General features: G+C 33.4%; 1 protein-coding gene across 1 annotated transcript; it reads right to left on the bottom strand.

The window, feature by feature from the left end:
• LOC118737042 (signal transducer and transcription activator-like) lies at positions 1-3,272 on the bottom strand. Its single transcript, XM_036467280.1, has 8 exons — positions 2,594-3,272; positions 2,425-2,510; positions 2,006-2,141; positions 1,833-1,950; positions 989-1,208; positions 536-799; positions 284-466; positions 1-216 (listed from the first exon to the last, which is right to left on the bottom strand). The coding sequence occupies exons 1-8, from the start codon at positions 3,199-3,201 to the stop codon at positions 161-163; spliced, it is 1,671 nt and encodes a 556-aa protein (XP_036323173.1). The 5' UTR covers positions 3,202-3,272; the 3' UTR covers positions 1-160.
• Between the last annotated feature and the right edge of the window lie 10,599 nt (positions 3,273-13,871).

Genomic DNA, 13,871 nt, shown 5'->3' with positions numbered 1-13,871 from the left:
CTGGAAAAACAATGTGTTTGCGTCAGTGTATACACTACATACTAAATGAAAGTCCAATAAAGGAACATTCTTTCAAATGCGTACACATCTTATAATCGTACACACAGCTTATAATCAACTAGTTTTAAATATGGATTAAATATCGGGAAACTTACTCTTCCTAATGAAATTGAGGTGGTTGCACTACTATTTGCGCAGGAACGTAACCGTCACGTGCTAAGAATTATTAATCAAAGTAAATGTTAATGAAAATTTTCATGAAAAATATGCACCCTGTGTTTACCTATTCGCGGAGTATAAAAACTGCCGAATGCTGCATCACGTTGCAACATTTTTGGATACAAGATCTGACACATTGGCAAATCATTTACACGATCGGCTAGAGAACGAACAATCAAGTCGTTGGCAGTCCACGGTGTTATTAAATATCTGCAATTGTCATGATGCACTGCGATGGTTATGGCACCTGCAATATAATAAATATATGTATATTTAAAAAAGAAAAACAATAAATTTTCCAAATCCAAAGTCTTACCACACTCACTATCCGAAAAGCGTAGCAAGAATGTACCATTGGGTTGAGACGGCAAAATTTCTTCTAACGTTTTTTGTTTGTTTATAAATCCAACAATGAGTCCATCCGTCCACATTTGATTTAAATGTGTCGTTACCAGTTTCATTATAGCATAAAACCATTCCCAAAATGTAAAATTACGGCCTGGTAACCTATCCCGACAGAATCGTGAGTAAGTTATATATTCATTGGCCTGACCAGTTTCATTGAATAAGAGTTTTTCACCTGAAATAAATACATATGTGCATATTATAATGTTCATATCGGACACCAAACGCATGCCGGGATAGGAAACAAACCATCTAAGTGGCAAGACATAAATCGTTTTGCAGTGTGACCGATGGTATACATACATATATAATAGATATTTATAACTGAAATAAGTAAATCTGTCTAACTGTCTGTTCAACTTACTTAGGAAATCCAAGTTTTCTGGAGTTAATTCACCTCCCGTCAAAGAAGCAAACTTCATATTCAACGCTTCCAACAGTTTCGTGTAATGGACTTTGTCTGGTACCTGAAACGGTTCGCGGCCAATTATATAGAACGCATTATCCCAGGTAGTAGTGGCCATTGATTGTGGTGCCTGACTATTATGTACAACTACCACCAAGGGTACAGTAAGTGTCCAGCACTAAAGAGAAAGAAAAAACGTAGTGAAGTTATATAGTTTACTCAAGGTGGTTTAAAAGCTTATCTCTGGCGTATATGTTTTAGCTGTAATTGATCTATGAACATTAGGGTGGTCTAAAAAAAAAATAAAGTCGGAACTTTGTTGCTCTTCCCTCCTTGGATTGTTTTTTACTGGAAAAAATATGGCCCTAGTTTTTTTTTTGAAATCAAAAAATATTTGGAGGTTAGTCAAAGCGCTCAAAGTTTTCCATGTACTTTATATGGGTATAGAATTCTTGAAAATCAAACCAGGCTTTACAAGGGATGACGGAAACTCGTTCCAAATAAATCATTGTGCCTTTTCTCTCTATAAGGTGGCAAGCAATCCAAATGTGTAGGTATGCAATGTTACAGAACAAGCAAATTATTTTAAGCATTTGTTTTCGCTTGTTTTGTTTTTATTTAAATTCATTAAATAAACTATAATTATTTTATGGTACCGGCATCGGCCGATTATTTACCTATAAGCCGAATAATCGGCATCTGAATAAAAACTGGAATCGGTTGGACTACAAATTATACAGGGAGCTTTTAAAGATTTGGTAAATGTTTCAGAGTGATGTTTTTCTGTACTTCCTTCACTTACAGTTATCTCAAATTCCTTATACTGAGTTGTTGTGTAAAATAGTAAGGTACACTTTTCATCCATAACGCTTTCTGGTCCCTTCCTCTCGGAGCGCTGTATGCTTTTTATTACAAGCTCTCTGGAATAGAAACTTTAAATAATCACACTTTCCGTTTAGACATCGATTTACTTACGCGAAATTTGCAGAAAAATTCCCACTGCTGCTGTCGTAAACCATTGAACATTCATTGCCTATCATTACGCCAGTAGATGCTGGGGGGATTTGAATATTTGCACCATTTTGTGCTGCTAATCGTTTAGCCTGAGCCTCTAGAAACAATATGTGTAGAAAATATACATACATATGCATTTTTAATTATATGTTGAACTTTCTTCTGGTAAAATCAAGTAAAAAGGTCAAGCGATCAGTGGATGACGTTTTTACAAGAAAAATGTTTTTTTTGTTCCCGTGCTTTTTGTTGTTACTCACTCTCTTTACTCTCACTTCAGAGAGTAATTTTGCTGTTTGGAATTTTTACAGGATTTTAAGCGAAAATAATTGGAACAGAGCTAAAGTTTCAGTAAGGATAGCTATTTAAATAACCGGTCTTACCTGAAAGTATTTCACACTTCATTTTTGGTTTATTCTGATGAATATCCAACTTCCTCCCGATTAACCAACGGACACTGGCCGAAAACCTACATTTTTCAAATTACATACATACATATGAAAAAGTACATAAATGAACTTTGACTTGACACTTGCATTATTGTTCACTCACTTAGTTCCTGTCTTTATAACTTGCGATGGTTGTTTCTCCACGATGAAAGTCGAAAATATGAGAACATTATGTAGGTCCTGTGCATGATTTAGTATACCTTGAATACTTGGCTCAACAAACAAATATAACAAACAATTGCAGAAAAATATAATTTCGTTAATTCGATCCATCAAAGCTTCTACAAAGCTTTGAATCTCATCTAAATTAGCGGGGAAGGGTGCACCATTGCCGGCTAATGCTTGTTTTCGTTGCCATATTTTCAGGGCCATTATCACTTGATTTTGAATGTTAATATAGTCTTCAAGAATTTTTCCTAAACTCGTAATCAACATATTTTGTTGCTGCATTAAATTAAAACATTCTTGCTGTTGTTGACCGAAAAAAAGTTCACTCTCATCAGAATGAAGGCCCATTAATGCAGAGCTTTGATCAAATCCATTAATGAAATTGTCCCTCGTAGCAGTTTCTTTATAAATTTGGAAACTTTGAATAGATGCGCGCATAGCCTCATTGTCTGCATATAGTTTTTGTAAACTCTTGCTCAACGACGGTGTGGCAACATCCTCCAAAGGCGGTGTTGGTAGTCCATTTAAAGGAAATGTATCCATATTGTTTGTTTTGATAGTTGTTCTGTGGAATATCCTCCAAACAGCTTAGGAGAAAGTTGCGTTAAAAAAATCCAAGTAAAGAATCTGTAAAAATGGATTAACAGTTATATTATTTGGCTCAGATGCCGCGGCCCACCCTCGTGATATACGGTTTAACGTTATACTGTCAAATGCTACGGCTGCGCCTCAATCTGTTGGTTGTCTTTAACGAGCCAGTCTGGAATTTGCATTTCCCGGGAAATTTGTGATACAAATTATACATTTCTCAGGACATGGTCAATGTTTGTGCCAATTATTATTTTTTCATTAGTGCAGCCGTTTTACTATAAAGAACACTTTATCTTTCGTAGAGGGGCTTTAATTTTATGTAAGGATATAATTTATTCGCAACGGGAGGGGCGGCCGCTATTAAAAAAAAAAAAAGTATTTTATGTTTTATTTTTTTGATGTTGTCAGAAACAGGGCTAATCTTCTTTTGGTGCCCATAAATACTTCTGCCGATTTCATTTCTACCACGAAAAATGCACCCTTCTCTTTATACCAATATGTCCGCAGATCACACACCTAGAATTGCTTGTTTAACTTATCGGATCTGAACAAATTTGTATGGGACCACCATTGAGGTACCGCCTTTCCGATGAAAACATAATTATCGAAATCGGTTAACGTGGTCCAAGGTTATGCGGTAACATACATAAAAAATATTCCTACGAACTGATAACCTCCTCCTCTTTTTGAAGTCGGTTTAAAATGGCTTAAGAACAAAAATGGCTAAATTTACAAAATAGCGATTTAATCACTTTTCATTTTTCAGATATGCGACCTACGAATGTAATTTCTGTACATAAAGGAAAGCCTTCAGAAAAAGGATAACATTGCATCAAAATCCAAGCTCTGGTATTAACTTTTGAATGACATGAGTCCATAGCTGGAGCAAAATGCGAAGATTCGCTGTAAACAGTAGATGTTGATAGGCTTGTGTTTGCACATACATACATACATATCTGCGGAGATTTGACATAAAAACTTAAGTCTACCATTCACGGACAAACAAAATAACAATAGGTCGACAAAACATATTTTACCGTCAAAGAGAAAAATGTTGCAATTTGAAAGAAATATTAAATTATTATTTTATCGCTATGCAGAACCTTCAAAAATGTTTCTTTTTGTGCAACAACTGCATGTTTTTATTTAAATAATATTTAGTGCACTGACGTTAAAAAGACCTTTGTCGACATATGCTATTTTATTTGTCAGTGAATGATAGACTTAAGTTGTTCTGTCAAATGTCCACAGATGCATATGTATATGTGTATAAGCTTTTGATTAAAACACATCACTGGGTTAAGATTAATTTGTCTACAGTTTCAGTTATTAATGCGGGAAATCACCAAACTAAAAAGTCGAATGTCCGCTTATCACACATTTGTATAGATGTTTAAAATAATTAATGGATTTTCCCTGGATAAATGATGCCCTTTGCAGCCATCTAAGCATAAATCATAATTCAATTACTTATCAGTTTACAAAGGTGTAAATTCTTGGAAAGTTACATTTTCATGTACATATACATATATGTATGTATAGATATGTACGCAGAGATATAATATGCATGTATATTGGGGTGGTGCAAAATTGCAGATTTTTAATATACCGCTATTTTTTTTTTTATCAAAAGAAACTATTTTTCGTAAAATTACATAAAATCCCTGAAAATCAATATTTATCAATCGGCAAACTCCGTTTCTCTTCGTGAGACTTCAAAGAATAATGCCCTATTATTTATTTTTTTTGTTGTAGTACATTTAAGCTATATTTTTGCATACATTGGGAAAAATTCTTTATGCCAATACCTTTCACCGCAGCGTATTTATTTTACGTTCAGCAGCATTGGTGTAACGAATCTCCAAAACAACAGCCACGAAAGAAGTAATTGGCATGGAGAGCGAAGACGATTTAGAAAAACTTTAGAAAATTTATGAAAAAAAATTTACGAACAAATTTTGGCATAAAAAACATGTGCGAATATTGTCAATGAATAGCTCACGACAAAATTTTTTTGCTTCACTGCACTTCGTTTGAGCCAAAAGGAAAAGTTTTAAAAACTCAGGCACACCCTTATGTACATACACACATCCATAACTAGATTGCAAATACATATAAATGGCCACATCTAAGCCATTAATTGATAGAGAGTAAAAAATATGCATACTAATATAATGCACTTAGGCCTCTTTTTACACGGTTTTATATTGTATTTATTTCAAATCATATATATGTAATCAAATTTAGGAAACCCGGTGTAAAATAAGGGGACGTGTCGGAGATTCCGCGCGGGATTAAACAGTTTAATTTCCCCAGTGAGGCTACAAAAGAAAAAGTGGAAAACAAGAGTTAAAGTTCATACCGAAGCGGAATGTATAGTTTGGGGATATATAGTAAAATTTCACGAGGAATAATTTTGGAGAGCATTTTATCACCTAAATCTCCCTTAAGAAAGGATAATTTGGACACCTTTTATTTGGACAAATTTGAGACTAGTTCAGTCTTATCTTAGGGCCATTTTAGGATTAGTTCGGGATAATTTTGTGCCAAGTTCAGGCCCAATTTGAGACTAGTTCAGTCATATTTTAGGACCATTTTAGGATTAGTTCAGGGCTGTTCAAGACTATTTCGGAACTAATTCACAATTATTTCAGGACTAATTCCGGGCAAATTCGGGCTCACTTCGGGACTGGTTCAGTACAATTGCAGGACCATTTCCAGCTCTATAAAAGAAAATGAGACGCTTAATGCTTTGCCAAACCGTACACAAATGTTTCCACATTAAATTTCATGAGTATGTAGCGCCCGCAAATTTTTTAATGAAATTAAGTAATTGTGAGATTCGCATGCAAAATGGTTCCTCTTTTACACGATTTTCTGATTTAACAAGGTTTTATATGAAAATTTAAACGAATAGAGGAATATATTCGAAAATTCGATTTTTTAGATGTTTTTTTTTTAACCGTGTTAGAAGTGGATCAGCTGTATAGTCATACATACCTATGTATGTTTGTATGTATTACAGAGTTTTAGCAAGTAGTAAGAAAATGCTATGCAAACATGAACACAGTAGCAACACCAAATTATTATTACACTTTATGAAAGAACAAAAATAAATTCACTTTGGGTAAACCGGCAATTGGAAAAATATTGTGCAACGTAATAAAAATACATATTGCAAAATGCAGCCAATGAAAAACGCCTAACAGCTCAAAAGAGAGTGTAAATATATATGATAAACTTGTTGCGATCATATAGCGCATTGCAAGTATGTACATACATATGTATGTAATAGGGATGCCAATCCCGGGATCCCGGTCAAGATTAGAATACTCTGCAAAATTTCTAGTAAGTTGCGAAAAAATGGCAAAAAATTCGCAATTCGCCATTACTTTATTGAGTAGAATAAACATGTTTAGAGAAATTGTTCTTGTATATTGTTGTAGTTTATCGAAAATTTTAAATAGTTTTATTTCGTTTAATAATTTATTTTTGAGCTATAGGCCGTATGTTAAATAACACATTAAATGTTCTTGGGTCGACTGGACCGGACAAAGCTAATAGTGCCTGAAGATGCCTTCAGACTGAAGGCGAAATATCGAACAAAATAAAATTTAAAGTAAATAAAGCAGAAAAACATTTAATGTTTTATTTAACATACGGCCTATAGCGCAAAAATAAATTATTAAATTAGTTTTATTTCATGGCAAATTTAAATGCTTAAAGATATTGAATTTTCACTTATAGTATTCATAAAAGTTATGACTCAATGTGAATCCCGGGATATCGGGATTACTTAAAAAATATCCCGAAATACCGGGCATCCCTGGTATGTATGTATGTATGTGGGCTAGAGAAAAAACAAAAATAAATAAAAAACTTTGAGTTCTCATGAATTTCACAGGAAAAATAGTTTTGATAGCAAACATGACTGACAGACTCTTTCTCCTTTGCTTACATATATATGTAAATACTCGTACGATTACGATTAGAACCTAAGGCTTTTGCTTATGTGTACCTGTATATATATATATATAATATGTATAATTTAAATAAATCTGTTGAGATAACTTTCGAATGTAACAACCAAGAATTGCAATTAAAGAAATTTGCAACTTTTTCTAATAGCTTTTCATTGATACGTTATCAGCTATTCTGCAGAATTGATTTGTGTAAATACATGTCAACATAACTACATAGGAATATTCCTAATATTTTATATATATACGTTATAACTGATTTTGTATGTTTAAGTACAATTAACATAAAATGTACATACGTCCGTTTAGCTAAGCTTTAACGACCACTCCTCTATATAATCCCCCTCAATGACTTCGTTATAAAAACAATTCAATAGAAATGCAATTTTATAAAGCGTCAGTTAGTAGAGCTTTCCATATTTTACCTAGACACATCACTATAACACAAATATTCTTAAATCAAAATAAACGGCTAACTCACATCGAACTCAACTGTTGGCTTAAGACAATTGCTTACGAATTAATTTCAAGAATTAAAAATCGTTACACCATACGAAAGAGATTAATTCCCATAAGTACAGACTGTATTTAAAAGTTTGCGCGCAAAACCTAATTTGTATTTTACCGACTGAACGAACAAAAATTACTGTGCTAAAGTATCTACGGTCGCTATATAAATTCTAGTTGAGTGGATTGCCGCAGTGAGAGTCTGGCGTTAGAGGTTCACTAGTGAATTTGCTCAATTCATGTTTAGCAACAAGACCAGGGTTGCCACTGAGGGGGGAAAAATACTTACCATGCACTTGAAAAAAAATCTTCCAAAGCTGGAAAATATCTACCAATAACTGTTTTGACTTATTTTAATAAGACCTAAAATTGTTTTTATTTAACTAATTATACGGTATTTGAGATCATATTAATAGCAATACCAGGGTAGCCGAGCTTTGCCCGGAGTGCATATACTTTTTAAAGTTTTCAAGATTTGGACAGTTTTGAATAAATATCTTGGAAGTAAACAAAAAAAATTTATGTGGTAACCTTACTCCGAAATACGCTGGAATGAATGGTAGATTTCTTGAGCGTATATGAACTGGGTATACATAAAAAAAATGTGGATTGAAATTAACAAAATAAAAATTTGTATTACATAGAAACGTGGTAACTCTGATGGAAAATATTTTCTGACCAAAGCTCTCAGCAATACCTTTCATTGGATATCCATATTGCGATGTTTTAGATAAATTGTGTAGAATCGAAAATAAGTGGCAGCCTTACAATATTATCCTAAGAGAAAACATTTTGTATATAGGGAAAGCATTGTTCAAGAACCTTCTCTTGGTACCCATAAATAGTAATACTTTACCTTTTTTCTAAATAAAAAATGAAAAAAATATGCGATTTAAAACAGGTGGCAACCCTATATCAAATATTTTTGAATTAGACATCTTTAAAATACCTTCCAACTTTTGCCCATATTGTGATGTTGTAATTAATATGCAACTAATTTATACGAGTCTTCTCGGAGTTAGTTCACATTCAGATAACCTTAAAATCCAAAACATTATCTGTGCACAATACTTCATCAGAATCGTTAGAACCGTTTCCGATAACCATATGGATATATATATCGCCGTTTAAAGTACAAAACCGCGTATCAACAAAATGCAAAACCGCGTATGTGAAGATGCATAAATTATTTTCTAGAGAGTAAAAAAGCTCTTATTTCAAAATTGTGTTCTTTTTTTTATAAAGCAATAGCGTTTCTGGCTAGTAAATTTTTTGGTATTTTTTTTTGTATAAGAATATTGTTTGCGCTTTAACCAATCCCATAAAAAGCTATATACAACATTTAGAAAAATTCAAAAAATGTTCATGTAAATTTCGAAGGTATGGAGTTTTATAGCCCATAATATTTGAGTTTAACTAACAAAGTGCAGCTAAAAATTCCCGTTAATTTGACAAAGTGGCAACTCTGAACAAGACAACAGTTTGTATTTCTCTATGCAAGAGCTTTTATTGCGAGCCACGCCTCCACCCTCTCCAAGCTCACTAACATAAGAATGTAGAGAGAAGAACTAAAAACTTTGAAAATGCCATTAAGATGAGCTGCATAGCTGCCCAACAAACATTAACAGGTCTATTCTTCGATGTTAACAAAAATTTTGTAACCGGTAAATAAAGTTCCTGTCTATTTTTAAACCCTTTAAGGGCCGTTTATATACGATTTTCCTCGCTTTGCTTGACAGTTCGAACTTTAGCAACAAAGCGTGAAGCGTAGAAGGTATGCTACAATAAACGAATTGACAGCTTCTACGTTCTTCTATTATAATATACATTTATAATAGCAAATGCAAGCGCGCGGGAAAAGTTACATGTAAACAGCTGATTGCCAAAGTGCGCAAAAGTTGAGATTTGCCCATGATTTTGCTTCGCTTTGCTTTCCCCGCATTCTATTTAGCAAGAATCATATAAAGTCATGTATTGAACTTATCTGTCAAAGCGGAACTCTAAAGCAAAGCGAAGCAAAAGTCGTATGTAAACAGCCCTTTACGCATTCTTGTAATTGGAAAATTTTGTTATCATAAGCTGGTATGTAAGAAAATATTTCCCTGTCAAATATGCAATTCTAGATTTTTCAACAAATCTTCATAGGTGACAAAAGTCTTTCGTAAATCAAATTGTCCATTGGGCGGCTATCTTAAAAGCTCTTTTCTGTATTACAAAAAACTAATTTAAAGATTTGCTAACAAGGAGCTCTTAGGAATATTCTGTTTTTCTTTAAGCATTAAGTCATCTATAAATTAAATGAAATTAAAAAATATATATACGTATGTTTCTTAAAAATGAAAATAAAAAGTAAAAATTAAAACAAAAAAGTAAAGTTAAAAACAAGAATAATTTATAAAAATAAGTTTCTGAAAGTTAAATATGGGTGTTCACACTTACAAGTTTTAAGTTACAACACTAAAATACACTATGGGGTGTTCACACCACAATGACATTTAAAAAATAAGTTCCTTTTTAAAATCTAAAAGTAAAAAAATATAAATTAAATAAAAAAGAATTTGGTAAATTAAAAAGAGAAAAAATAAGTTCCTAATTAAAAGAAGGTTAAATAAAAATTGAAATAAAATAATAAGAAAAACTATAAGTTTCTAAACATGAAATGATGTGATATTGAAACAATAAAACCTAAAAACTAAAACAAAACAAAAAAAAATAAAACAAAATAAACTAAGCTTATACAAATTATAAGAAATAAAAATATATGGATTAGTAAATTTATAATGCATCAAATAAAAAGTGGCAAAATCGAGAATTCAGAGTTACGTAAATGCAGCCACCCTTAGAAGACGTCATGTCCGTAAATGCGTAAATAAATTTGCCATTCAGTTTGTTAAAACAGTTATCAGTTATTAGGTCAAGTCGGATCCTAATATTTTTAGATTCGCTGATCACGAATATAGGCATCAGGATTTTCATAATCAAAATGGCGGATTCAATATGGATTCAATATTTTATAAATATTTATCGGATGCACTTAGAATTCGGAACTCGCGGGGGTATCGGGGTTGCTGACAACGAATCTGAGCTCAGACTGGAAATATTCAAAATGGCGGACAATAAAAACAGAATCGATAGGATTCACTTAATCGGGCAGGTTCTGCAATTCACTTCCGAGTGAATTTCAACCCCTGCCAATTTGAATTCAGAGCGAGTTTGATTGAAATTCACTCGAAAGTGAATGCCAGAACCTGCCTGAATATTTTACAATTGGATTAAAAAATTCAAAATAGCGGATGCATATTACATCTACCTTTTATCAACGAAAAGTTAAAATCGAACGCACGCACGTACATGGCGTATGAGTTGCCCAGACGAGATGAGAATGTTACTCATACGCTATGAACCACCAAAAGTAAAGCTTTATGCTTGAAACACATTGAAAACGACGGGCTGTTTTATGCTTTAAGCGGATCCAATCGATTGTTATATTTTTCCGCCATATTGAATTCAGATTCGTAATTCGCGACCCCGAGTAAAGAATTCTAAGTGAATCCGATAAATTTGAAAAAAAAAGAATCTACTATATTCGTGACTAGCGACGTTAAAAACATTACAATCCGTGTAGACCAAATAACTGACAACTGTTTTAACAAACTGAATGACAAATTTATTGAGGACATGGCGTCTTCTAGGGATGGCAGCATCGGCGTAGCCAGAATGAAATTTAGGGGGGGGGGGGCTCGACCCTATTAAGCTGGAATTTAGGGTACTATTTTATATATATATAAGGAAAATTTGAAGGCCCCTACCTGGCTACGCCCATGGATGGCAGCATTTACTGAATACTGAATTTTCAATTCTTCCCAGTTTTGTTTGATGCCTTGTAAATTTATGGAAATTCTATCAGAAATTTTGTTCGTTTCGCATGGAACGTCTCATAGACAAAAAAATCGAAGAATTTAAAAGAAAAAAATGCGTTGTCCGAGGACTCGAACCTGGGATCTCTCGAATGGCACGCCAGGATTTGGTTACTCTGTCATTGCGACTGTGGGCGCGAGCAAAATGATATACAAGTGATGTATTGTGGAACTATTTTCCGTCATCCCTTGTCAAATTTGGTTTGGAGACAAACCGGTTCCACCGGTGTTGTGCCATCTTCAGTATAATTTTTCGTTCTCAATAGTTTCTGTTTGTCTGTCACTATTGGATATGTGTTCCCTTGTTTATGATAGTTGCAGGGTTTCTGTCATGTTTTGCGTATAGTAGCCTGGGTGGTTCGAAATTCGAACTTCGAATATTGTGTTTATTTGCTCATTTATTATTTTTCCGACAAAAGTCTTTCTGTTGAGCACTGGTGCTACAACAACAACAATAACCCATAAAAGTATAATAATACTGAAGAACTAAAAAAAAAATAAAAAATAAAAAAAATTTAATTATGGTGATTTCGTTTCTACCAAAAAATGTCGCCTTTTGATTGCCCGTTTCTCTTTTCGTGCGCAGTTCTTAAATAAAGGCCAGGGTGAGAAAATTTTGTTTTAGTTTCTTAAAATTCCAGACTCTTGTAAGGCAAAAAAGGCACATTCCCTGCCCAAATCGTGCCCTTTTACAGGGTTGCCGGGGAAGGGCAACATTTTTTGGTAGAAACGAGATCATCATTAATTTCTCAAAGTTACATGAAATTAAAAAAATTTTCTTTTTTGGACCATAACAACCAAGCCAACCAAATAAGGTTTTAAAAATCAAATTAAATTAAAAACAAGTAACGAAGTATAAGTTTGGCGAAACCGAATTTTATATACTCAGCGCAGGTATTAACTATTCCATTCTATCGTTCCAACTTTCTTTAAACTATCTAAAAGTCTATAGCAGTCCTATTTATTGTTAAGAGATTGTTGTAAATATTAACTTGGAGTAAATTAGCGACCTCAGTTATTGAAGTATAGCAGTTTTCCTATATCCGAAAATTAAAATACAGTATTTCACCATAAGTGGGCGGGGTCAAGCCCCTTTCACAAAATTTTCGTAATATTTTAATTTTCAATAATTTGGATCAAATATTTACTAAAATATCAGTTTTTGCATTTTTCGAAAATACCGTTATATGAGAAGTGGGCGTGGTTATAGTCCGAGTTTCGTTCATTCTCAATACCAACCTACTAGAGCTCTTGTTAATCGACTAACCAATTAATCGGTTAATCGAATAGAAAAAGTTGTTTCAAACAAGAATCATAAACTCATGGAATCCAGGCGTTGCAACAGGAGATATGGGTAACATATTTGTTGCAATTAATCGTGCTATTGCACGAGAAATGGTCTCTTGGCGCTCATTTGAAATAGTTTCGCCATCTTCGTTTTTCTTCTACGCTTGACATTTTTTGCCGGGCTTGGGAGGATAAACTATGGAAAATTTCCACTTATTAGTTCGTTAACATAAACATATATTTCCAGGTCCTGCTCCTTTTTCCTCTTATGAATGGTCTTCAAATGGGGTGCCAAAGACGATGTCGAATTATTATAGGCCATATTTTGCCCATATATTGTACACTTGACTTCTTTTCCACCCTCGGAATTAGAAAAGAAGTTCCACACCCAGCTACGCTTACGTAAACTCATTTTGGATGAAGCAAATTTTTTGTTTTGAAGTGAGAAAAAATTTGTATTTAAACAACTTTCACTATAATATGACAGTTAATCAATTGCACAACTAGTCGAAGTTGATGAAACGATCGAATACTTGCTATTCGATTTTCAGTCAATGCAAAAGTTGCTACTCGACTATTCGAATAATCGGTTAACCGGATAATCGACTGTTAACAAGAGCTCTATAACCTACCTTGGATAAAGGGCAACGTATATACCAAATTTCGTTAAGATATCTCCATTTTTTCTCGAGTTATAGTATATACGGGTAGACGAGCATAGGGCGGAATATGTATAATAGTAAGCTCGTTCTCAAACGTTATGCGTACATGTACATACACTGGTGCAAAAATAAATAAATTTTATTTTTAATATTTTTATTGAGCTTTGTACCACGATTGTTTATTAGGAAAAATTGAAAAAGGAACAAAGTCTAAGCGGTAGAAGTTATAGCACTATTTCGGAGATCACCACATCTCCTCATCAGACTTC

This window comes from Rhagoletis pomonella, unplaced genomic scaffold (assembly GCF_013731165.1).
Source record: "Rhagoletis pomonella isolate Grant_MI unplaced genomic scaffold, Rhpom_1.0 Rhpom_scaffold_00004, whole genome shotgun sequence".
NCBI classification, from domain to species: domain Eukaryota; kingdom Metazoa; phylum Arthropoda; class Insecta; order Diptera; family Tephritidae; genus Rhagoletis; species Rhagoletis pomonella.
Note: the sequence above shows the minus strand (reverse complement) of the source record. Positions and strands in the feature narration are given on the sequence as shown.

Bases quoted from the DNA above. Each gene is read 5' to 3' on its own strand.
- LOC118737042 (XM_036467280.1), bottom strand. From the start codon at position 3,201: ATGGATACATTTCCTTTAAATGGACTACCAACACCGCCTTTGGAGGAT. The intron at 2,511-2,593 runs GTGAGTGAACAA...TGAAAAATGTAG, and splicing joins GTTATAAAGACAGGAACTAA to GTTTTCGGCCAGTGTCCGTT. The intron at 800-988 runs GTAAGTTGAACA...TATTTATTTCAG, and splicing joins AGAAAACTTGGATTTCCTAA to GTGAAAAACTCTTATTCAAT.